General features: G+C 35.6%; 1 protein-coding gene across 8 annotated transcripts in view; it reads right to left on the reverse strand.

Annotated features, from left to right (window-relative positions):
* Positions 1–519: 519 nt before the first annotated feature.
* Positions 520–27,227, reverse strand: part of SNX14 (sorting nexin 14) — a 74,517-nt gene continuing 47,809 nt past the window's right edge. For 2 of the 8 annotated variants that reach the window (XM_015570307.1, XM_015570304.1), the window contains exons 15-27: positions 26,733–26,791; positions 23,915–23,941; positions 21,662–21,794; positions 16,979–17,180; positions 12,970–13,053; positions 11,129–11,229; positions 8,946–9,057; positions 6,140–6,180; positions 5,878–5,997; positions 3,844–3,967; positions 3,412–3,576; positions 3,139–3,234; positions 521–732 (exon numbers count right to left, since the gene is read on the reverse strand). In XM_015570307.1, coding sequence (XP_015425793.1) covers positions 617–732; positions 3,139–3,234; positions 3,412–3,576; positions 3,844–3,967; positions 5,878–5,997; positions 6,140–6,180; positions 8,946–9,057; positions 11,129–11,229; positions 12,970–13,053; positions 16,979–17,180; positions 21,662–21,794; positions 23,915–23,941; positions 26,733–26,791 — 1,380 coding nt within the window. In that variant the 3' untranslated portion in view covers positions 521–616. Of the gene's footprint in view, positions 733–3,138; positions 3,235–3,411; positions 3,577–3,843; positions 3,968–5,877; positions 5,998–6,139; positions 6,181–8,945; positions 9,058–11,128; positions 11,230–12,969; positions 13,054–16,978; positions 17,181–21,661; positions 21,795–23,914; positions 23,942–26,732; positions 26,792–27,227 lie in introns of those variants that run through there. The other 6 variants (XM_015570305.1, XM_006773467.2, XM_015570308.1 and 3 more) reach the window with 6 other exon arrangements.

The following is a 27,227-nucleotide window of genomic DNA, read 5'->3' on the forward strand; positions in this document are numbered from 1 at the left end:
TATATTTTTATTGATTTCAGAGAGGAAGGGAAAGGGAGAGAGAAATAGAAACATCAATGATGAAAGAGAATCATTGATTGCCCTCCCTCCTGACAACCCCCACTGGGGATCAAGCCTGAAACCCAAGCATGTGCCATTAACCAAAATCAAACCTGAGACCCTTCAGTCTGCAGGCCAATGTTCTATCTGCTGAGCCAAACTGGCTAGGACGATAATGCTCTATTCTTAAGTCCATTGTTAGATACTCATGTGTTTATATGTGGACAGTTTATTATTATGCCTCATAACTCATTTTATGTTAGATATTTTATATGTAACAAAAATTTTAAAGAAATTATGTTATCTGAAAGGTGAAATTCTCAATTTTTAAATTTTTACTTTATTTCATGAAATTTCTGTATATCCCAATTTTTCTACAATGAATATTTATTTTAAATCAAAACAAATCATGCTAAATAAAAACAGTAATTACCTAAGAAGTGTAGCACAAACAAAACACACTTTTTTCTATTTGAATGTTTGAATTATGCTGCCTTGATTTAATATAGTGTCACTTCACAGTTAATAATATACCAGGCCCCCTACCGTGCCATTCCCCAAACCCAGCCAACTCTAGTCAACCTGCTTTAATGAATTTTACCTGCTTGTTGAGAACTGGCTGCTGTAAGCCATCAAATAGAAGCCTGATGCTTTCATACTTGGCTTCTTCACCAATACACTTGACAATCACATCTAAACAAGAAAGCAATTTTATATTATAAAGTGACTCATCATTAACTAGTTCATAAAAGAAAATCTCCACCCTGTTTCCCGGATATTATGCAAACACTAAATCGGAATTTTCTAAGCCAGGATTTCTGCAAGGGTTCTGTGGTCAGGTTGAGAAATGAAGTATCAGGATCCTCTTTTTGGAGAGTCATAATGCACAAAGCGTATTGCAAGCATATGGAATGTCACAGTAAAGAAATCTGTCTATACTATTAAGGGATAAAAGTTTGAAAATAATACATATTGTATTATTCCATTTAGGGAAAACAAAATGAAATCTTAAAATTATGTCTATACATTTCTACATATATATATATAGAAATGCACAGAAAAATGTCTGTGAGAATTAACACCAACTGATGCACACAGTTATTTCTGGAGAGTAGGAAGAAGATGGCCCCTACTTTTAATATATATTTTCATATTTGAATATCTTAATATCAAAATGTTTAATTTTTTAAAATATATTTTATTGATTTTTTACAGAGAGGAAGGGAGAGGGATAGAGAAATAGAAACATTGATGAGAGAGAAACATCAATCAGCTGCCTCCTGCACACCCCCCTACTGGAGATGTGCCCACAACCAAGGTACATGCCCTTGACCAGAATCGAACCTGGGACACTTGCGCCCGCAGGCTGATGCTCTATCCACTGAGCCAAACCCGTTAGGGCTTAATTTAATTTTTAACATAGACTTTCCTAAATGAATATGACCACTTTGTTTCTGTACTATTTGCATAATTACTATTAACCATCTCACAGAACAATCCTTTTAGGAAATGTTTAAACACTAATTGAGGATCCAGAAAGTGTCATGTATCACATGTTACCCAAAAAAGTCAGTCCTTATTAAAATCTCTGCTGAATGTTTTCCCCCAAACAGGAAAAGCAAATCATTCATAAGTAAACAAGTTGCTCAAATATTTGTACCTTCCCCCCAATCATCATGGAACTCTTAATGCTGCTCATAGAAAATTCTCCATTTAGGTTTGTTTCTATGAGGTAAATCTAATCCTAAGAGGCAAAGGCCAAATTTAATTTACAAGATGCATAGCAGATCCTTGCTATTTTTAAGCTATGTAAGTAACCCAATATGGATCTTTTTTAATCCTCTAATTCACCAATACTACATAGAATTTCCCAGTTAATATGCATAGAGCATAACAGACAAAAATAAACGATCCTTTCAGATCCTTCAGGAGTCACTAAGAAATGAGGAGTAAAAGGCAACAGAATAATATGCTAAGCTTACTCACTAGCTAAATTACTCCTTCCCAAATGGAAGTCTTCAAGTAGATGTGATTCAATTATGCCTCAGCAAAATAACAAATTATTACATTCATTGGCTTTCCATGTTGTTCCTGAATAGCAAAACTAACACTGTTAAAACCATGAATGCAATATGATATTATGAAAACAGGTAATAAATTATTTCATCATTTACCTACAGAAGATTTACTCAAAAATAGCTTTTGTTCACTTTTACATTCAGACCAGGGATTTAACTTAATTGTCCTCACACAGAGTAGCAGAACTACTATTCTGGGACTAATTTTTCAATGATGAGAATTCTGTAAGGTACAGTCCTAAGCCCTCTTGAATTCCTTCTCTGTATTTTCTCCCCACGCATTATTATCCCTCACACGTGACTCCCATATATCTGTCCTAGTACCATCATTCCTCCAATTCCCAAACTTGGACAGCTAAATGCTTACTGCTAGCCATTTCCTCCTGAATAATGTACAGGCACTTCACACTTAAAATGTCCTAAACCAAGTATCCTCTACTTTGACCCCTTGACATTTTTTCCTTGTATTTCCCATCTCAGTAAGAGGTGACTACCATTCACTTAGTGGCCTGAGCCTACCTCCTTTACGGGAGAGGTGACCATCCTTTCCCTTTGAGACACATGACTCTATTCACATGTATGTTTTGACTGCATGTCTGTCTTCCTGCTAGACTTGAGTTATCCAAGTATATTTTTTTATCCCTTTTATTCTGCACAGTGTCTGGCACATGTAAGGTGTTCAGTAAATTGGGAATGAATTTTTATTTTTTAGTCATACACACTAGCATAGCTCTTCTCATGGTAGAGTGGACAGCAGGGCTCCAACTGTCCCACTAACTACTCTGATTATAAGATATTACCAAAAGAATCTATTTGTATGCATGGAAATACCCTTGTCTTAAAGTTCTTAGTGCTATCATCATAAAACCAAATTTTATTTAATGAATGAATGAATTATAATTGGCCCTTAGAACTATTTCTAAAATGAAAACTCAGAGTAAAAATTAGCTTTAAATAATTACTATACATTTCACCTCAAAGTGGTGTTTATCTATACTAAACTACTTCTTAAATATTACACCTGGAATGTAATTCATCATTTCATCGAAAGTCTGTTTTGCTCGTTTTTGCTTGTCTTGGAGAGAGCGAGGTTCAGTGTTTTCACAGAATACAGCATCTAAAAGGAGAAAAATAAATATTTGCTGGAATTTTCACTTATCTTACACAAAGTATTTATTTCCTCATAGTAGAGAAACTAATAAACCAAATAAAAACAAGACTTCTCACTCTTTTAGATCTGATTGAAATCATTAAGAGCACACAAAACATAAAACAAACATGAGAAAATACAAACCTCTGAGAAGTGTTATAAGTGAGACCAAACGGTGCTCCTGAAATAACTGTTGTAGTTTACAGTGAATATAGTAGTCAGTATACATTTCCAGGGTGTTTTTAAAGAGGATTCGAGTTCCCATTAAGAGATGATGAAGCCAGTCAGGAACTTGGAAAACCACTCTTCCTGAAAGAATCACATGGAATACTTCATTTAAGATATATATCTTAACATTTTCCGATATAAAAAACACAAATGGTCAATATTTTATTTGTTAACACTAGTAAACTTCAATATGTCCAAGGCCAATGGTATTGAATTCTTAAAAGAAAGTAATTTCAATTTTTAAAAATATTATAACAGGGCAATACTTAAGAGCAATAATTTACATCACATAAGAAATATAAATCATGAATGAAAAACAGATTTTAATAGTAACCACATCCGTCTTACCTACATACATCAGGTAATCATAAACTCCTTCTACAGTCATCATCTCCATAAAATAATTCTTATTTTGCTTTCTTTCTGTATTCTCAGCACGGTTTGCATTATTCTTAAACAGATCATTGAAAAGCTAAAGTAAAAGTTGAAATAATAAAGAGATAAGACTTTGATTAATGTGAAAAAAACAAGATACGAAGAATTATGAATGAGGGAATTCAACTAAATCTTAACCCTACTCACCCTTAAACTATGTAAAAAGTGTCTATTCTCAATAATAATAATAAAATAGCAGATATTAAGGAACTAAAAAAAGTTAGAAAAGATCAACAATGCCAGTGGACAAAACCTTTGGCAAGACTGATGAAAAAAGATAAAAGAAGACACAAACATGCCGAAACCGGTTTGGCTCAGTGGATAGAGCGTCGGCCTGCGGACTGAAAGGTCCCAGGTTCGATTGCTGTCAAGGGCATGTACCTGGGTTGCGCACACTTCCCCAGTGGGGGATGTGCAGGAGGCAGCTGATCAATGTTTCTCTCTCATCGATGTTTCTAACTCTCTATCTCTCTCTCTCTCCTTTCCTCTCTGTAAAAAATCAATAAAATATATTTTTTTTAAAAAAAGAAGACACAAACAAAAGGGGACATAACTCATGATGTCAGAGAAAATAAAAAGAATATTATTGACAACTTTAGGCCAAAAGATTTTCAACTTTAGATAAAATGAAAAATTCGCTGAAAAATATAACCTATCAAAAATTAATTCATACAATAATAAACCTAGAGATTATAATCATTAACAAAATTAAATCTAGTTGTAAAAAAAAAGTTCCTACGAACAAAACTCAAGGTCTAGATGACTTTACCAACAAATTCTATCAATTATTTAAAAAACTAATAATTCTAACAACTCGACCAGCTAAAAGAAAAAGGTTAATCTAACTCAATACCAAAACCTGACAAGAATAGGATAAACAAAAATGTAAACTTCCTAAACCCCATAAAGGATATCTATGAAAAATGTACTATTTCATGGTGAAACACTGAAATCACTTCCTTTATATAGCAGATCCTAGCCATAATTGAAATAAAACCTGCCATCATTTGCAGATAAGTCTGTAAATCTAAAAGCATTAATAAATATATTACTAAACTTAATACAAGTCTTGCAAAATTACTGAATTAAAAATCAATACACAAAAATCAACTCTATTTCTGTTTACCAACAATAAAGTTATAGTAACAATAAAAATGAAGATGTTTTGGGAGAGAAGATGGGCCCGAGATTGGGCCCTACTCTCATAATAAACTGAGCTACTTACAGATAGGGAATATATATTATTCCCAGTGCCTAACACTCAATAGTAAGCACACAAAATATTTGTTTAATGAATACATAAGATACTTTATAAACTATTAACATTAGTAATACCATCAAATAAACATAAGTACATTCTATCAAGTAACTTCTTGATTATTGGAAGTTGGTGATTTATAACCTCAGAAAACCACTTTTAAAAAAAATCCCCCAGCCCTGGCTGGTTTTCTCAGTGGTTAGAGCATCAGCTCTTGGACCAGAGTCATGGGTTCATTCCCTGTCAAGGGCACGTACCTCAGTTGCAGGTTCATTCCCCAGCCCCAGTAGAGGTGTGTGTGTGAGGCAACCAGTCGATGTGTCTCTCTCACAGCGATGTTTCTCTCTTCTCTCTCTCTCACTTTCTCTCTCTCTCGCTCTCTCTCCTCCCCTACCCTCACTCCCTTCCACACTCTAAAAGTCAATGGAAAAAATATCCTGGGATGAGTATAAAAAATAATCCCCCAAATATAGTAATGGTAGAAGTCTGCAAATAAAGAAATATTTAACCTGTTAAAGAAATAACCAAGCAACTATTCATAATACCCTCCTTAGACTGTATAACTGATCTCCATATGAAAAAATTAAAAGTACTATCCATTTCATTAACACAGGATTCTCCCTATAATAGAAAAGTCATCTTAAGTAAGACAACTTCAGACTTATGGCTCTTTAAGGTAATGTTCATACCTTCTTGTTGTTTTCTGAAGTAGGGCTGAGAATGGTCAGTTCTGGCTTACATGGCTTAGGCTTTGGAGATTCACAGGAATTAATGAAATTCATGATGAAAGGTTCCAAATGCTGACCTTTCTGTGGTAATACAGAGATCGCAGTATGAAAATCAAAAATTAAGATTATGATTTTCAATATCACACAGCCCATTAAGATGTATTAATATTTAAATATGCTTTTAACTATCATATTATAGAATACACATAAATTAGTTATTTACCTCTTTCATTAGTTTTCCAGGAACAGATTTTATAATTTTCCCTGCAATTAAAAGTAAAATATTAATTTTATGAAGGGATAATATACATTGTAATTGTTTATATGAATACTTCACTAGGTAATTTTAAATACTCACCTGCCAAGTAAAAAGTAAAATAGTAAGAAATACGTATAATTGCCCACTTCACACTTAACAGAAATCTACAATAACTATGGTATACTTAACTATTTATAGATACAACATTTGGAATTTATTGTAAAATAATCCAGTTGGGGTTGGGGGGGTGGAGAAAGAGACAGAACAAGCAAAGTGTCCATAACTGTTGAAATAAAATAGAGTTCATTATTCAAATTTCTCTACTTTTGTGTATATATTACATTTTTCCATAAAAACGGTTTTCAGCCCTAACTGGTTTGTCTCAGTAGATAGAGCGTCGGCCTGCAGACTGAAGGGTCCCAGGTTCGATTCCAGTCCAGGCATGAACCTTGGTTGTGGGCACATCCCCAGTCAGCGGTGTGCAGGAGGCAGCTGATCGATGTTACTCTCTCATCAATGTTTCTAGCTCTCTATCCCTCTCCCTTCCTCTCTGTAAAAAAAATCAATAAAATATATTTTTTTAAATGTTTTTCAAAAGATTTTAAACAATGGTGAATATATAAAGGTATATAAAAGTATACAAAAGTTCGTTCAAAAGAAAAAAGTTTTAAAATTGCTACATTTAAATTGGCTATTTGAGTAGCCTATATTCAACATTTTCAATTAAGTACACTCTAATCCTGTTTAACCAAAATTTCTTCTTGATTTTATCTCTAGGTTCTCTTGTTATAAAATATCAAATTTCTTAAGATTTTCTCAAGCATTTAGAAATGACTGTAAAAATAAGTCAAAGTTGATAAATAGCACTTAAATTTCTTTCAGTTCAATTTTGAAAAAAGTAGACTTATGGCAATAGGGAGAGAGATAATAACAGAAATCAAAAATTGAAATTGTTTTACGACATGCGAACCACCCAACATCCAATCAGGCTATTTCTCTTTGGTACCCCCATAAGGCACGCCTCCCTCTTAGAATTTCCAAATGTCATTAAATTACAGGGCTTCATTCTATGCTTTTCTCTCTAGTATATACTCTTCTTGAGCCAAATGATTTGCTCAATCTTATGTCAAATAACATTCAAATCTACTCCTTGCCTATCTCTTGGCCTCTCCTGCCTTATAAAACATCGATTAAATTCTATAAACTCAGCAAGTTCAGAACTGCTCTTAATTTCTTCCCTGTATCAGCAAGTAACAGCATTCATCCAGTAGTTTAAATAGAAACCTGGTTCGCTTTGAATATTTCTTCTCCTTCAGTCAAACCTTCAGTAACCAGGTCTACCCAATTCTATCCCCTCTACTATTTCCCCTGATAAGAAGAAACATCAAACACACACACATACTAAATATGTTGGCTCAACTAAATATATTCATTTGGAGAGATAGAAATACAGATAAAAGCTAAATGCCTACTTGTAATATTTAGGTCTATATAGACTTAAGATTGCATTATGTAAAGTATATTGAGAAATACTTCTTTTCTTCCATTAGTATCTTTAACAATTTTATTTAAACTTTTCCAGATTATATTAGCTTGGTTTATATTTAACTTTATATAAAAGAAATCATGCTATATATATTATTTTGTGCCTTGCTTCTTTAATTCAATATATTTTAAGATTACTGACACTGCTGCAAGCTACATGCTATAGGTATTCATTGCTATAGGTATTCCTTTTATGAATCTACCATAATTTATCTGTCCATTCTATTGCTGATGAACATTTGTATTACTTCCAGTTTGGGCTATTATAAACAATGCTGCTATGAACATTCTTAAATATGAATATACTAGAGGCCAGGTGCACAGATAGGGTCCCTAGGCCTGGCTGGCGATCAGGGCTGATCAGGGCCTTTTGGCTGCCAGTTGGGGACTTCCTTCATTCTGCACTGCACCCTAGTGGTCAGCACACATCATAGCGAGCAATCGGTCTCCCAGTTGAACTCCTACAGGGACAATTTGCATATTACGCTTTTATATATATAACTAGTAGCCCGGTGCACAAAAATTAGTGCACTCGGGGGTAGGGGGGTGAGGGGTGGGGCCAGACCCCTCAGCCCGACCTGCACCCTCTGTCATGTTCCGGGACCCCAGCCGCTCCTGGCCTAGGCACAGGCCTACAGGCTTCGGGCAGCACATTGCCAGGGCAACGCGGCTGAAGTTCGGCCCCACACCTGGCTGCTTGAATGCCCACCCCGGGAAGTTCCCACCCTGCTCCCAGCGGCCCAATGCCCCTCTCCCAGCTGCATAATTCGCACCAGGCAAAGGCAGCCTGGGTTCTCCACCTTTGCACTGCCACCCGGCTCTTGCCTGCCACCTGGGTTTCAGATCACCGTCAGCAACAGGTGGCTTCTTCCATCCTTCCCCTTTCACCTCCCAGCATTGCGCCTATGTATGCAAATTAACCACCATCTTTGTTGGCAGTTAATTTGCATATCATCCTGATTAGCCCATGAGAAGCATAGCAAAGGTATGGTCAATTACCATGTTTGTCTATTATTAGATTAGATATGTAGATGAGTATATATCACAGAGAGGAACTGCTGGGTCATTTAGTTTTATCATTTAACTTTTTTCAAGTGGTTTCCAATTTATATTCCTACTAACAGTGTATAAGAAGTCCTTCATTACATAAACCCTTTTTCTTAATCTGAAAATGCTGATCCTTTTATGTTTATCCTCTTATATATGATTCTCTACTTCAACTTACCAAGATTTACATCTGGTAGTATCTTATCAAGAAATTGTGTTTCTCCACCATTGGGGGAGAGGAAATCTGCCAGAAGTTGACTATTGCTCAGCTCTGGATGCTGCAGAAGTTTCTTGAATGAACAAAATAAGAAAAAAGTTTAAATATCTAGAAGGATAATCAAAACTATTTTAAACCAAGAAAGCAATTTTAAATCCTCAAAAGCTATTTCATATTCAGAATAATAATAAAACTAGAGCCTGGCTGGCATGGCTCGGTGGTTCAGCATCAACCCATGAACCAGGAAGTCACAGGTTCGATTCCCAGTGAGGGCACATGCCTGGGTTGGCAGGCTCAATCCCCAGTAGGGGGGTTGTGCAGGAGATGGCCAATCCATGATTCTCTCTCATCATGGATATTTCTATCTCTTCCTCTCCCTTCCTCTCTGAAATCAATAAAAATATATTAAAAATAATAGTAAAACTATATTTATAGAAAGAACAGTATCATATAGCAGATAAGCCCTCAACCTACAGTCAGACATGAATGGGTTTTAATTCTGATTCTTCTATGTGTTAACTTGGTGTCCCTAGAAAAGCTCCTAAATTGCCTAAGAATCAATTACTGCATGCATAAAATGAAAAATAACACTATCTACTTTATAATGTTGTTATATAAAGCATTTAGAACCTACCTGATACATAGGAAGGAAAATTAAACATTAGCTAATATTATTTCTCAGGTTTTCAACTATAACACAATTATTACAATATCATACAACTATCTTGATAATTAAAAGAAGTTGGCATAAAGAAGTTAGCAAAAACTAAATGTAGAAATGTGAAATAACTTGGTAAATCTGTTGTCTAGTCTTCTTGTAACACTATACTCTTACAAGACATACTGACTTGTAAGAATATAGCCAAAACTTTAAAGCCAAAACTAACCCAATCTTGCCTAATATTCAGTTTTGTAACTACAAAAGAGTCACAAAACTTAATGAGCACAAATCTACAGGGTCAGGCAAAAGTAGGTGTACAGTTTAAGTACACAAAACAGTTTATTCTTGTATTATTATTTATTAATTATTGTATCATTTTCCATAGAACTGTAAACCTACTTTTACCCCATCTTGTATTAGATAAAGTACCAATAATGTAACTTTTAACTCCATATTACCAGAAAATATTTCTTCTAGAATGAGCTACTCTAGAGTTCTTAGAAAGAATTGGTTCAATAATGAGTTAATGATATCAGTAAAGACACAGGTTAACACTACTATGTGTTGTGTTCAGATATCCTTGTAGTAAATAGTTAATTCATATTTCAATTGTTATACCACCAAAAGAATTACATAAAAAATGCTTTCTGAGTTAAAGTATTCAACAGTTCAAATACAGAAAATAAAATTTAAATACCTCTTTATACTGTTGAATATTTTTATTTTATCAAGTACTTATTTTTGGCTATAAGGTAACCAAATTTAACTGAGTTAACACTTAATAAAAACTACAAAATTGCATGTCCAAATAAGAAAGCTGTTTTAAAAAAATAAAACAGAAATATCCACTCTGGTATTATGCACTTGATTAAAGAAAGATGGTTATTAATTTTAGAGAAGTCTCAAGCAAGTAACTTTTAAGCTGAATGTACCAATAATGAAAAAAATATACCAATTGCATTGTTTACATAACACAATGATCACACACTGAGAAAAATAGAATTCACTTCCAAGTGGTAAATAGTAGAGTCAAGATATCCCAAGAAACTGGAAAAACACCTTCAAATTTAAAAAGGAAAAGAATTAAGGAATAAACAGGAGGGAAGATTCTGAAGTTCAGAAAGTGCTGAACAAACAATCAAAGAATAAGACAAAAATAACAAAAACTATTTTGTATTCTTAGAATGTATTTAATCTTTTACACCAGAGTTTTTGTTTCTTTAACTTTCCACACCAAAACTAAGCCTAACATAAGACTTTCTTTCCTTTAGGAAAATATCTGGTATTTCATTAGTTATAAATTTTTTCAAAATATACTCTTGACAATAATTCATCTTCACATAAAAAATTTAAATAAAAGAATTTTATAAATCGACATTGATGAGTATTTGTAAAGCAAAGCATATATATACAAGAGAAAAAAAGACAAATCAGAGAATGCTATAATTAGCAGGCAATGTTCTAAATTAAGTTGGTGCTATACCTGTAAATATTCTTGAAATTCTTCTCTCTTTGACTTTAAGAACTCATAATTTTTGGGACCAATGATTCTCTTGGAAGGAAGCTGGGCATCAGGAAATGTGCCTGAAATTAATAAATATGAAAGTTATTACTATATTCTGCTACTACTTTAAAAACCTAATTTATAATATACTACAACCAATTAATATCCACAATGCTGCCTTGTAGAGATGTGTCATTATCCTTTAAAAGGCAAAACCAGAGAGCATAGAAATTCAAACCAAAGAACTTGAGACTACTGATATCCAAAATATCACCACTCTTTTACCGACACAGATATATTTAACCTTCTATATTAGTTTTTTTTTTTAAAGATTCAAAAAATTATCATGAGATTATTTTGAAATCAGTGGAATTTTATTAGACAAAATCTTACTAAAGAAATACCTTTTTTCATGGGAAAAAAATTATATTGCCAATGCCATATAAGGTTAAAAACAAAATTTAAAAACCATGGATGTACTTCTTCAGACAGGGCTGACTTTGGAAATTTTAGTACCGAAAGGGAAAAATATCACTGGGAATCCAACTTTGATTAATATGGGATTTTAAAGTATGAAGATAAATGATCTTCTCTCAACTCTAAACCAAAGGAAAAGTTCTCAGAGAAAGAACAAGACAAGGACAGCATTGCATGAGAATGGCAGAGACAAAGAGAAAATAATTTAAAGACAAGTACAACATCAAAATGTAGGCAAAAAGGATGGAGTGGAACCCTGCATTTTTTTTTAGCTTCCTATAATCTCTTTATCATGGGATTTGCTCTTGAAGGTTCCCTGCCCTTCTCAATTTAGAACCAACCTGATTTTGGATCAGGGGACATCACACAGAGTTTTTCTAAAATAAAAGAATTCAGAATACATAAATCAAACCCACCAACCTGCATACAAAATGATTGGAAATACTTCATAATTATATCCCTGTTATTAACTAATATAAATGGGTAGATAGGAGAGACTGGGAGGGGAGAAGAACAAAAAAGGAAAAATGCTCCCCTTTTCTGGTTGATCTAGTCTCAAAAGAAGCATTCATCTACAAGTTTGGTTCCCATGTCTGAATATAAAAGCTAAACTAAGACATTTGCCAGATATTGGGCCCTGGCTGGGTGGTTCAGTTGGTTGGAGCATCATCCTTTACACCAAAAAACATTTGCTATGATGCACAGTAAACATGTCTACCAAGAAAGGTAATGGTAAAATAAGAACAACTCTGAAATGCCTGGTTTAAATTATCCACACATCAAGTTAAATAAAAATCAAATTGGAAAGAGAACCTTTTCTAAGACATAATTTAAAAACAGCTATATTTTACATTTTAATATTATTATTTGAAAAGCAATTTATGTGCACTGTAAAAATTTGTAAAATAGCCGTAGCTGGTTTGGCTCAATGGATAGCCCACGGACTGAAGGGTTCTGGGTTTAATTCTGGTCAAGAGCACGTATCTTGGTTGCAGGCTCAATCCCTGGCCCTTGCATGCAGGAGGCAACCAATTGATGAGTCTCTCTCAAATTGATGTTTCTCTCCCTCTATCTCCCCCACTCCCTTCCATTCTCTCTAAATATCAATGGAAAAATATCCTCAGGTGAGGATTAACAAAAAATAACATAACAACAACAAATTAATAAAATATAAACAAGCAGAACTAAGATGAAAACAGGATGCCCTATTATCAAATGTACATAGGTATCACTGTTACATTTCCTTGTTACTATTACTTAAAACTAAAAAATTAATCTGGCTCAACAACTTCCAAGAAAGCTAAGGCTGAAATGTAATGTTTTATACAAAAAGGACAACATACCATGAAATTCCGTTAGTTTTGATTCAAGTACATAGAATTCAAGATATCTTCTATAGACAGACCAATGTTCAGGCTCATGCCCAACTGTAAATTGAATGAACATACCCTGAGTAATAAATCATTCTATAAACCATTATTATTAATAGAATGCAGTATTTAAAACGTTAAGTATACAGAGCTGGAAATTATTCCAGTCTTAATAATTTATTATTTCTTGTTATCACTCTATTAATGTATTTTATCCCATATTTTAAGTTATTTAGAAAACTCTGATAATTTCACCTATTTACGAAGTTATCTCAATAATAAATATATTTTCTGCAACAGAATCATAGAGCTGACAGTAACTTCAAAAAATTATTCAGCCCTGACTGGTTTGGCTCAGTGGATAGAGCGTCGGCCTGCGGACTGGGAGGTTCCGAGTTCAATTCCGGTCAGGGGCGTATGCCTTGGTTGCAGGCACATCTCCGGTGGGGGGTGTGCAGGAGGCAGCTGATCGAAGCTTCTCTCTCATCGATGTTTCTAACTCTCTCTCTCTCCCTCTCCCTTCCTCTCTGTAAAAAACCAATAAAGTATATTTTAAAAAAATATTCAATTATGATTATTTTTTAAATTTCACAAAAATGATGTATTTCATAAAAAATTTATAGTCAATTTTGGGTATCACAAATATTTACTAATTATACAGTACTAGAGGCCAGGAGCACAAAATTCATGCACTCAGGAGGGGTCCCTCAGCCCGGATTGTGAGAGGGCCAGGTTGAGGGACCCCAGTGGTGCATGATCAGGGCTTGGGAGGGACATGGGAAGTTGGCCAGCCAGGAGGGACCGCGGGAGGGCTCCAGGGTGTGTCCGGCCCATCTTGCTCAGTCCCAATTGGCCAGATCCAGCAGCAAGCTAATTTACCCATCAGAGCATCTGCCACCTGGTTGTCAGTGTACGTCATAGCGAGTGGTTGAGTGGCCTTAGCATATCATTAACATATTATGCTTTGATTGATTGAATGGACGACCAGATCACCGGACACTTAGCATATTAGGCTTTTAGTATATAAGATAGAACAGCACTATCCTATATAATAAAGAGATAATATGCAAATTGACCATCACACCCTCACAATGCTGCCTACGACCAGGCCAGCAGTGGGGTTAGTGAGGGACGACCAAACAACTGAACAAGCAGGCTGCATGGGTCAACCAGACTGGCGGGAGGGTTAGTGAGGAACGACCAAATGACTGAACAAGCAGGCTGTGTGGGGTTACCAGGCCAACAGGGAGGGGCAGTTAGGGGTGATCAGGCCGGCACACTGAGGCAGTAAGGGGAGACCAAGCAGGCAGGTAGGTGAGCAATTAGGAGCCAGTGGTCCAGGCTTGTGAGGGGGATGTCCAACTGTTAGTTTAGGCCCGATCGCCTGAGGGGTCCCAGATTGGAGAGATTGCAGGCTGGGCTGAGGGGACTCCCACCCCTCCCACCCCACCCCCCCGCACAAATTTCGTACACCGGGCCTCTAGTCTAATAGAATTTTCTGCAAATTCTGTAAATGTTCTATATTATCTGCACTAATACAGTAGCTATTGATCAATTAAAACATGGCTAGAATAAGTAAAGAACTGAAATTTTAATATAACCTATTTTAATTGCCACATGTGAACAGTGGCTACCAAATTGGATAGCAAGAACTAATGGTTTAAAGACTAAGTCAGAAAAAAAAAAATAATAAATCAGGTCACCTGCCTATTCCAATTCCAGTTTCCCCATTTACTAACTACAGGGTGAAACAAAAGTAGGCTTATAGCCGAAACCGGTTTGGCTCAGTGGATAGAGCGTCGGCCTGCGGACTGAAAGGTCCCGGGTTCGATTCCGGTCAAGGGCCACAGCAACCCAAAAGCAACACCTGTATTCAGAAAAAAACAGCTTGCCATGGTCACAACCTATAAAGCAAATTCTGTTTTTCTTCTTGAGCACTGTTCTTAAAAGATCTATGTATTATATTTAGTTTTGGTTTCAAAAACCCTGAAATAGCTATTTTGCTACACATATAAAATCCATGCAATATTTAAATGATATACTTTTTTCCCCTTCATAGGCCATGGCTTCCTAAGAAAACATATTAATTACATTGATGTAAAAGTCTACATACAGCACTGCTGACAAAAATTATCCTTAGAACACAAGTTTTAAGATATTTTTGGTATTGATTTTATGGTTAAATTATTAAGCTAAAGTTTTAAAAATAAAGAACAAAACTAAACGGTTGTCCAAAAGGCAAAAACTAAAGTACATATATTCCCAAAATATTTAAAAGTATATCATAATAAATCATTCAAAAGTAGATAAAAGTTAATACATGCACACATATTGTATGGATGGAGAGTTATAGCTGAATAGTCAAAAGTTTTAAATAATTTCCTGAGAGACAAGAGCCAGGTTTTAAGTACCAGGCCCAGGAAGGAATTAAACTCAGAAGCTAACCAGGGTCTTTCTCATTCTCTCCAATACTTAAAATACCAATCAGTAGAAACAGCAGGCAAAAGATGCAAACAAAACTATGCTTGAAATCAGACTATATTAGCAATAACAACAATGGCTTATCTGTACCCATATTAGAATGTTGAGACAGAAGAGCAACTAGAAAAACTTAATGGTAACTACAACAAAATCAAGAAGCAGTGACTCAGAACTGGATGGAGCAAGACCCTACCTGGTATTAGCTACAAGAAAAATTATAGCTAGCTACTCTGAGAAGTCTTCCTTCCTCATTCCTATGTTTTATGTTCTTAAAATAGGATCAGCTTCTGAAAAAATAAACCTAATACTTTCTGTAAAAGAAATAAGGGTAATTATTAACACTGACCTTCACACTACCAGCCAATCATTCCCCTCTCTTAACCCTTTCCTAACATTGCCACTTTTTTCCTTCTTTCATCACAGATAGTTTCCCTCTTCCTGAGTTCAATTTTTATCTTTCTGTTCATCATTTCCAACTTTGATGTACTTTTGTTTACAAGAATGCCTCACCCTCTTGGACAAACCCTAGCGTGGGGACTGTTTAACTCCATACGGATGTTATTTACCCCTTCACTGTTAGTCTACGTGTAAAACAACCAAAAGAAAAAAGATAGCTAAACATGAACAAAACTTGTCAAGTTGTGTTTGATCATATATTTTTATCAGTTCTAATTTGCCGACAACAATGGAGGAGGAGAAATACCATTTTAATTAAGTTGTTATCTGATATAGTGCTACGTGCATTAATAATAGCCAATTAAGTATAATGGCAAATGATGATGGGAGCAAAACCGTTAAAAGAACATTATATAAAACTAGAGGCTCGGCGCATGAAATTTGTGCATGGGTAGGATCCCTAGGCCTGGCCTGCGATCAGAGCCAATCTTCCCTGGCTGCTAGCAGCTGGCCCCATCCCTGGTTCCCCATTCCCCATCGGGTGATTGGAGCCTGCCAACCAGAGGGAGGGATCAAGAGGTTGGCCGATTCCCACCCACTCGCCAGCCAGTCGCCCTCCATGTGTGGGGCAACCAGCGGGGCGATCAGGGTCCCGCTCACTCCCACCTGCCTTGGCCTGGCACCACCCGCGTCCGCCGCCACCCACCCCCAGTTCCCCGTTCCCTATCAGGCGATTGGAACCTGCCAGCAGGGGGGAGAGACAAAGAAGTTGGCCAACAGGTGGGCTGGGGGCAGCTTCTATGTTGAGAATCTGCCCCCTGGTGGTCAGTGATGCATCATAGCGACTGGTCGTTCTGCGGTCCAGTTTATTTGGATATTACGCTTTTATATATAGATACCTAGTTGGGTTGTTAGGTATCTTGCTGATTGAAAAAATTAATTAATTAACCTAGAAAATCCTAAGCTTTCATTCAATTTCCTGTTCTAGACAAGTACCTTTTGGATATGTAGTCATACTCAATGGTTATGACAAAAATGTTTGTCATTCCTGAGAAATACAGACTAACCAGAATCTTTTATGAAAGATACTCATAAAACTTCCTACCTGCTCTTCTATCATTCCTTTCAACATCAATACAAAACACAGGTATCCTTTCCTTTTTGTCCTTCCTTTCAGAGGAGGGATCTTCAAAAAAGTCTACATATGGAATGCTAATTTTCCATGCAGCAAGGTTTCGGGGAGTATTAGGTGTGCTCACAGCTTCCACTGGAGAATCATCTTCCATTACAACAATACCTTCTTCAATCTGAAAAAAAAACACCAGGAAAAAATATTTCTAGGACTTTCAGACCTGAGATGTAACTATAAAGTAGTATGTCCACATAAATTCTATCACTTTTAATACTTGTAAGATTAGATATTAAATTTTCTACTGAAAATGTATACATAACAAATAAGTTAACAGCATCAACTCCAGGTTTTGTTACATCACCTATATATAAGTGAATATTCAATAAAAAATAGATACTTCAGATTACTGGAAAAGATATTAAAAAACACACAAATATAGAAAAATATTTAATTTTGGTAATAAAAAGTAAAAATTAATGTACTGATGTTTTTTAATTGAGGGATATAAAATTTTATAAACATAAACAGTCATAAATCCATCCATACAGATAAACTGGATATGTGATACATATTGCTGGTTACTAAATATACTGGCACAACCCTTCTAGAAAGCGTTTTTGACATTGTATATTTATGAAGAGCCATAAAACAGTTTCAAGCAAGTAATTCCATTTCTGGGATTTTTTTCTAATAAAATTATTTACTCCAAATGAATTTTTTAAACTGGGAAAAAGGCACAAGTATTCACTGCAGCATTAAATAATATAAAATTAGAGAAGAGGTCTGAAAGGGACCTACCTCTACAAAATTAAGATTGTTTTTAAATCTCCTGGCTTCTAAAACATTAACAAAATTAAATGTTTAGAACAATAAATATTTTTATAATATTACTTGAAGAACAATTATTTTTTAAAAATAAACATGGTCTCAAAATATACACAAAGAAAGAAGGAAAAAATTGTCTCTACCTCATTAAACTGAAAGAGAACCTTGGACGTGGCACATTATATCTACACCTGGTCACCAAGATCTCTGATTCATGTTAAAGGGGGCAAAATATTACAGATAAACACACTTTTTAAGGCAATGAATCAAAGGTGGTAACACTTAAGAAAATTCTTAATAGCCTAGTCAGAGCAAACAGGTAGTGGAGATAAATTTATTTCCAGGATTCTAGCATCCTACCTTCACTCTCAGGTCTACTCTCTTCCCACACCTCTCTTTTAAGTGATGCTTATCCTCCCCATACAGTCCCTTGGCAATTACCCCTTTTTTTATTCTTGACCTAAAATGGCTTTCCATAATCTCCAATAAGATGACTGGTGATCTTAGGATTTCTTCATGTTCTGTTGAAAACAAAAGTCCTCAGACCTAAAAACATCTACACTAATAAAAGACAAAGATGCTAGTTGACTGTACCTTCGCTATGTTCTAAGCCATGCCCACCAGCCAATCAGAGTGAATATATGCAAATTAACCCAACCAAGATGTCGGCCGGCAGCCATGGAGCTGGAGCAAGCAGGAGGCTTGGTGCCCTGGGTGATGGAGGAAGCCAAGCTTCCCGCCTGCCCTGAGCCGGCTGTGGCCTCTGCTCATGGCAACAAAGTTTTAATTATAAAAGACAAATAAATCCCAGATACCTACTCCCACTGGGAGCTTGGGTGGCTGGTGGCCGTGGCCAGCCTGCAAACAGCCATCAGCCCCTCATCCAGGCTGGTCACACCCTCATGGGGTGAGGGTCCCCATTGGGGGCATAGCCAGCCTGAAAACGGCCCGCAGCCCCTCACCCAGACTGGCCAGGTATCCCAGCAGGACCCCCGACCCTGAAGGGGCTGTGGCCAGCCTGCGAACAGCCATCAGTCCCTCACCCAGGCTGGCCAGACACTCCTCTATAATAAAAGGGTAATATGCAAATTGACCTTAATAGCAGAACGACTGGGAATGACTGGTCACTATGACACACACTGACCACCAGGGGGCAGATGCTCAATGCAGGAGATGCCCCCTGGTGGTCAGTGCGCTCCCACAGGGGGAGCTCTGCTCAGCCACAAGGCAGGCTGCCGGCTGCCGGTACAGCGGTGGTGGTAGGAGCCTCTCCCGCCTCCTCAGCAGCGCTAAGGATGTCCAACTGCAACTTAGGCCTGCTCCCCGCTGGCAAGGCTCCTGGCTTGCCAGAGGGATGTCTGACTGCCAGTTTAGGCCCAATCCCCCCAGGGAGCAGGCCTAAGCCAGCAGGTGGTCATCCCCCGAGGGGTCCCAGACTGCGAGAGGGCACAGGCCGGGCTGAGGGACCTCCCCCGCTCCCCCGCCAAGTGCACACATTTTTGTACACCGGGCCTCTAGTAAAACTATAAAGAGAGATAATAGGTGTTGCTTTTTGAGACAAGACTATTTCCTTATAAACCTGGAAGAAAAGCATAAAGAAAGCATGTGTGTTGCCCTAACTAGTCTGGCTCAGTGGATAGAGTGTCAGCCTGCAGACTGAAGGGTCCCAGGTTCGATTCCGGTCAAGGGCATGCACTTTGGTTGCAGGCACATTCCCAGTAGGGGGTGTGCAAGAGGCAGCTGATCGATGTTTCTAACTCTCTATCCCTCTTCTTTCCTCTCTGTGAAAAATCAATAAAATATATATTTTTTTTAAAGAAAGAAAAAAAGAAAGCATGTGTGAGAAAAATACCCACACCACTGCTTGGGACGGGGTAGCATTTTCGATGATTACAACTGTATTTCTGTTCATGGATTTAGCTTCTGAGAAGAGAAGGTAAAATGAATCGTAAAATAATAGAGAATTTGTTTAACAAGCTAAAACGGAGCCAGTCACCCTTAGGTGCACAGGATGATGCTCAACCACCTGAGCCACAGCAACCAGAACTACCCCTTCCTTTCTTTTCAGAGTATTAGAGATTACTTTGCCCTCTTTTCCTACTTTCCATTATCACTATCTTTGGTTCCAATCCAAAATTTCCTTGTGCCACTACAAAAGAGAACTCTCGCAGTTTTTTACAGCTTGTATTTCAAGTAATCAGGAAGAACAAAAATAAAAAGTACATCTTCCCCCACAAAAATTACATATTGAGAAGTTCACAGTAACATAGGAAAATTTTTTTGTTATTGTATTAAGTGGGGAGAGAGCATGACAGCAAACTATATATATAATATAGCCTAATCAATGGAGGTAGAAAGGAATAGATTTTGTTTTTACAAAGAAAATCACCAAAATGTTAATAGAAGTTGTTACTGGGTGAAAGACTTATGGGTGGTATTTTAAATTTTTTCCACTTTTCTATATTAGTTTGAAATTATAATATGCTAAAAATTAAAAAATATAAATAAACATTATTTTGAAAAAAAGACTCCTTACTCTGGTTTACTGTCTTTATTCTACCCACACTTTTAAGGAAAAGCAAGGCTTAAAGAGAGAGAAAATGCTGTATCTGGATTATCTAAAGAGAAAAAAAGGGTTAAATAAGATTTTCTTCCATTTAAATTATGAAGAAGCAGTGAATCTCCTAAACAATTCATTGCCATCAGAAAGAGGTCAAAAGAAAGGAGTAAAGAGGTAAAGAAGAGATTTATTTACTCTTTTCCTCCCATCTTTTTCTTAGTTATTACTAATTCCCTCACTACTGTTCATTCCTTTTACAACTAGGTTAGTGGATTTCTTAGAGGTAAAATCTATGTCTTAATCACCCTTTGATCTCTAGTGCTCAAAGTCACTAAAAGGTAAATTAAGGATTCAGGATCAATAAAGATTTAAAAAGTTAAAATAAGATAGTATTTGCGTTTATGGAACTAATTGGTAGGGAAGACAATCAAAAACATATAATTTCAAATAAAGTATGGCATATGCTTCAACATATGATCTAATAGGAACACAAAAGAGGAAATTTCAAATCCACTTGGGGGTCTCAGGTAAGGGCTCATGGGGTGGGCATTTCAAGATCAGCATGTGCAAAAATATAGAGAAATAAAAGAGCATGTGGGTATAATGTGCATATAAATCAACTGGGGATCCTATTAAAATCCAAATTATGATTCATTAAGTCTAGGATAAAGCCTGAGATTCTGTATTTATAACAAGCTTCTAGGTAATGCTGATGCAGCTGATCCATATCACAGTTTGAGTAGCAAAAGTTTAGGTCACAGGGTTGGGGAACGTCCGGCTCACAGGCTATATAAGGCCCACAAAATCATTTTGTCTGAACCTGCCAAGGCGTTAGGAGTGAGTTAATTAAATGTTTGACCAAATATAGCAGGCTAATTTTTAAGTTGATAACTTTGTATGGCCTGAAAATGATGTTATAAATATCCAAATGGCCCTTGGCAGAAAAAAGGTTCCCCAGCCCTGGTTTAGGATATCTATGAACAACTCCGTATGTCTAGACCACATGGTTGGAAAGAGGTAAATATCAGGATATGAAGTAAAAGCCTAAGCAAAATACGGTTTAACAGAAACCATTCTGGCCTTAGTAGGCAGTAAGTTGGTGCTCAGAAATTTAAAAAATTAGATTAGCACCATGAAACAATAATCACTAATGAAAGAATTTATAATGGAGAATATAAAGGAAGTCTGAAGTAAGTAAGATAAAGAAGAGGGAAAATAACAAGTAATCATACCCAATTTTTTATACTATTATACATCTGAAGTTTACTTACGAAATCATCTTCACCTTCAGCTAAACCATAATTAGGTAACATAGCTCCCTCCATGGTGGTACTCTTGAATACTCCTTTAATTTTGCTACCTATTCTGCTGATTCCAAATGATTCTCCTCTTTTTTGAGTGCTCCTAAATATTAAACAAAAATGTATCAATCACAATCAAATTATCTCAACAGTCTACTGTAAACAACAGTAAAGAAAAATAGTTGTGAAAGTATAACTAACGTAACTTTTTGGAGTTCTCAGTCATAGATTGTCTCAACATCTCAAAGCAAAAAGTTTAGAGTTTAAAAATGGAAAGATAACCCTAGCTCGTTTGGCACAATGGATAGAGCCTGTTAACTGAGGTCCCGGGTTCGATTCCAGTCAAGGGCACAAGCCTGGGTTGCGGGCTTGATCCCCAATAGGGGGTGTGTAGGAGGCAGCCAATTAATTATTCTCTCTCATCACTGATGTTTCTATCTCTCTCTCCCTCTCCCTTCCTCTCTGAAATCAATAAAGATATATTTTTAAATGGAACAATTTATTAACAAACATTTGAAATGTACCTATTTAACTGAACTAAAATGTTTAAAAGATGAGAGCCCCCTAGTGGTACATAGTTCTTATTGCCAGACATATTTTGAAAGATTTTTTTTTTTAATGTGGAAGACGAAGTTCAAAGCAGAATATACATATAGAAGTGTACTGCTAAAATAATATCATGTAGAAGAAAAAAATATATAAAACTATGACCTTCTAAGTTCATTTTAGATAGAACTTAACAAAAAAATTAGGTCCTCTATGACTGAAAATGTTCAAGCAAAATTCAACATTATAAATCATATTAATACTCAAAAGAGAAATTAATCTTAGTTAACTTCAAAGTAATAACAAGAAAAAAGAAAATGTCAAAGGAAGGGGTTAATAATGCATATAAGAATAAAAGTAAATGTAGCCTAAGAAAGCAGCCTGCTCTGCCATACATATTACTATTAATAAACCAATATATATTGCTTTTGCAATTTTTTCCAAAGTAAGTTTTTTTAAAGTAGAAATAACTGAAAAACAACCACACAAAAAATAAGCCAAATTTTCTCTATTACAATCTACTGCTCCAGGTTTCAACAATTAAAAATATAACTTTTATCCAATTTAAAATTTGTTCTCACTGTGTAATACTGCCCTTATAACCGATACCCAAGTAAAAATGACTGTTTTAAAATCCAAGAAATTTTATTTTGAATGCTAATGGATTGCTATTATTTCTACAAGCAAAATTACAGAAATAGAAGTAAATTGATCAAGTGTTAACTACACCAGATATATAATAGCATGCGCATGTTATACATGTCTAAGGAGCAAATAAAACTAATTTTAAACTGTAAAAACTCTAATACTAAATTAAATATTAAGTGGTAAAAAGGGTACTTAACCTAGATTATTTTATTTAAACAAGCATGCAATTAGTGTTTTTAGAAATCCAGAACTATAACCACAATTCTGATAGAAATGTTTCCAAAAACAAATATAAAAATGTTGACAAAATATTATTAAAATCTAAACATCTAGAATTAAGATAGATTATTCTAGTCTCTAGAATCTAGATAGATTATAAAACAATTAGGCTTTTTGAAATATGACCTATCTCTAAAATATTTCATTTGTGTTTGTGCCCAGAAATACTGTACTTCTTGCTTTAAAAAATGCTTTCAGCCCTGACCGGTTTGGCTCAGTGGATAGAGCGTCGGCCTGCGGACTGAAGGGTCCCAGGTTCGATTCCGGCCAAGGGCATGTGCCTTGGTTGCGGGCATATCCCCAGTAGGGGGTGTGCAGGAGGCAGCTGATCAATGTTTCTCATCGATATTTCTAACTCTCTCTCTCTCTTCCTCTCTGTAAAAAATCAATAAAATATATTTTTTAAAAAAAATGCTTTCAACACAGATAATTCTAAAAGTAATTTAGCAAAATCAGTAACAAAACAAGAGTCAATAACCTTGAAAAGCTAGATAATGGCTCTATCGTTTTATTTTTATACTGACATTTTTATTTTATGATAACATAAGAGTATGCTGCTATTTCAAATGGGATATCTATAACCAAAGTAGAAGTTCATTTTTAAAAGATATCCCAATTAGCTGATATAAAGGCAGTAATGGTACAGTGGTTCATTATTTTCATTTTTAGATCTACTCAGATTGGTTTGGGTGCACTTTCGGACTTAAGTAACTTATACAGAAAAGAATCACATGCTGTCTCAAGACTTACCGAAAATCATCCAAACTGAGGCTACCTCTGCAATAACAGATATGGTAGATTATATAAGGAAAGGAGAGAGAAAGCCCAGATATTAAACAGGTTCCACTTTAGAATGCAAAACAAAAGTTAAAAGCTTTAAAAGGTACACAGATGGATAGCATTCACCTTTGCAAAGGGAAGGAATTCTAATGAATAACATGATAAAGAAAAGAAAAAGTATAAGGACTGTTTGGGGCGGGGAGAGACTTGAGAGTATGAATTCTAGATCATTAGAAAGTAGTTCTCAGCCGAAACCGGTTTGGCTCAGTGGATAGAGTGTCGGCCTGCGGACTGAAGGGTCCCAGGTTCGATTCCGGTCAAGGGCATGTACCTGGGTTGTGGGCACATCCCCAGTGGGGAGTGTGCAGGAGGCAGCTGATCGATGTTTCTCTCTCATTGATGTTTCTGGCTCTCTATCTCTCTCCTTTCCTCTCTGTAAAAAATCAATAAAATATATTTAAAAAAAAAAAAAGTAGTTCTCAAGAACTCAGTATGTCAGAAAATAATTCTGTATATTTTGCCCTCATTTACGCATACCACTTGTTTGATACAGTGGAAAGTATGCAGAGGCTAAGCCACCAAAAACTTAGCACAACCTGTATTTCCCAGCATGAAATTCATGTCCATATTAGATATAATTATACATGCTTCACATGTTTTTAGTTTGCACATTTTAAAATGTATGTTTTCAGCTATGAAGCAAGATTAACAAAAGATCTCTAAATATTTTTTAAGTTGTGCATTGAGTATGGAATTAAACAATATAAATTAAAATTTTATTTTTAAGATACAATGAAATAGAATGTAGACAAAAAAGATGAATGTTTTACATATTTTAAGTCATTTAACAGCAAATTGGCAATGCTACTTTAAAATTTCAATGAAAGAATGTCAAGAAAGTCTTGCCCAGTTGGTGTGGCTCAGTGGTTGAGCGGCGACCAGGAGGTCATAGTTCGATTCCAGGTTAGGGCACATGCCCGGAATTATGGAATCAATCCCCAGTAGGGGGCGTGCAGGAGGCAGCAATCAATGATTCTCTCTCATCATTGATGTGTCTATCCTTCTCTCTCTTTCTCTTCCTCTCTCTAAAATCATAAAAACGAATTTTTTTTTTAAAAAGAGTCTTGCCGAAACCGGTCTGGCTCAGTGGATAGAGTGTCGGCCTGCGGACTGAAGCGTCCCAGGTTCGGTTCCGGTCAGGGGCATGTACCTGGGTTGCGGACACATCCCCAGTGGGAGATGTGCAGGAGGCAGCTGATCGATGTTTCTTTCTCATCGATGTTTCTAACTATCTCTCTCCCTTCCTCTCTGTAAAAAATCAATAAAATATATTTTAAAAAAATAAAAATAAAAAAAGAGTCTTTTACTTATTCTATATAAATAGGTAAATGAATCCTTAAGCATAAGACTTTCTTATTAGAGTCAGATTAATATCAAGAAAACCTTACTTTATTTTAAAAGACCATAATCAGTGCCCAGAATGAAAAGAACCCATATTTTCTTCTTGTTTATTTTATATTTTAAAGTCAGCAAAATTAGCGCATTAGTAAGTTGAAGACACCCAGGTGTTCTCAAAGTGGCAAAGAAAGTTTTCCATCTCTGAAATTAAGATCCTGATTCAGACTTAGCTATTCAATGGGCTAATAAGACCAAAGAACCACTCCACCTTAAATGGTCCTATATAACAATTTCAGCAAGCTTAATATCCTCGTATAGGCTCCAAATATCCTAAGTCTATAAACGGCAAAATTTCACCTACTTCTCAAGTGATGCTGGGAAATTTGGTAAAAGGTTAGAAAGAGTATTCAAATGAAAGAAGAGGCACATGAGTTGAGTAAAGAATGCTATTTTAATTAGCATGGATGAGATTTCTGTTAAATAAAGTCAATGTTTCATGACTGTAATATATAAATTCTTAGGAAAGAGAAGTGATATAATTACAAAGAATCATAAAGATATTTTCCACCTTTCAGAAAAGCTATTACTTGTATACTATTCGTACTGAGGCATTATGTAAGAATTAGATTCAACATTCTAAAAAATGCAATATATCTACAACCTCCCCATGGCTAAGATTTTCATATTTTTCTTTGTGCTATCTATAAAACTATTCCATTTTATATCTACTTTCTCTTTGTACCACATTTCCAATTTATTTATATATTTATTAGATCCTTGCTCAGATAAACTAGAAGGTGTTGAGCAATGTGAGTACATTATAGAAATATGGATTTGATATCTGTCAATTTTGTACATACTCCAACTTAAGTACAAATCGAGGCATTATTTAGTTTATAAATGGATAAAGCTTTTCTCTTCTGTTATCTTTCTTTAGGTCATTTAACTGCACACTTACGTTTCTAGAGAGCCAGAAGGGAAAGGCAGAAAAACCCTCGGCTTTTCTAGTCAGTAAGTACTCTAATAAAACATACTCACTGCCAGGGGTTGAGGGGGACTACCGTCTAAAACTGAGTTATCTATGGATTTCATTTATGCATGCAGTCCATATTCACCAATAAAGCACATAATCAAACACTAATATGTATTAACTATGAGATAACAAGGCAATGGTGTGTACCTTGTTAAAGTTTTCTAAAAGAATTTCAGGCATTCTGTTGCTGCATGTAGTACAGCTCTACATTCCTTAGTCAAATGTCTTGTCTACTTATATAGCAACAAAACCACATACTCACAGAAAAACAGCTAATAAAGAAAATCATGCTATCACAGAATGATTAGCATCGATAAGCACAAAAACAAAATAATACATGTGATTAAATATACCTACCTGTTGAATTTTGAATTGCGTGTTGGTGATTCTGCACCTCTTAAAAGTTGTCTGAAATACTTCAAAAATAATTGTGATTTATTAAACTAATATTTAATACTGAAATATGCTACTTTACCATACTACTTTCCAGTATAAAGAAAACGTTATTTAAATCAAGTGAATACAACCACAGTCAAATAGAGTAAGGATTAAAATATTGCAAATAGAGATATTTAGGCCATTTGATTTCCACAGGTCTACAAATAATGTATTTATAAGAATGGAGTTTCTATTTCACGGAAGTACCACAAAGCCACTCAGGCATTTGGCAAATCAGGTAGATTACAATCTACCTGGTCATGTATATATATAAACATTATTTTGATATTAAAAATTGTTTTTAGAATTAACTTCTAATCTCCATTGTTATATAGTAAAAAAGAATATTCACTTCCTTAATTAATCATTTTATTTTTCTGTTTATTTTGTTATTTGAATCACTCATCGAATCAT

This window comes from Myotis davidii, unplaced genomic scaffold, assembly GCF_000327345.1.
Source record: "Myotis davidii unplaced genomic scaffold, ASM32734v1 scaffold185, whole genome shotgun sequence".
Classification (NCBI taxonomy): domain Eukaryota; kingdom Metazoa; phylum Chordata; class Mammalia; order Chiroptera; family Vespertilionidae; genus Myotis; species Myotis davidii.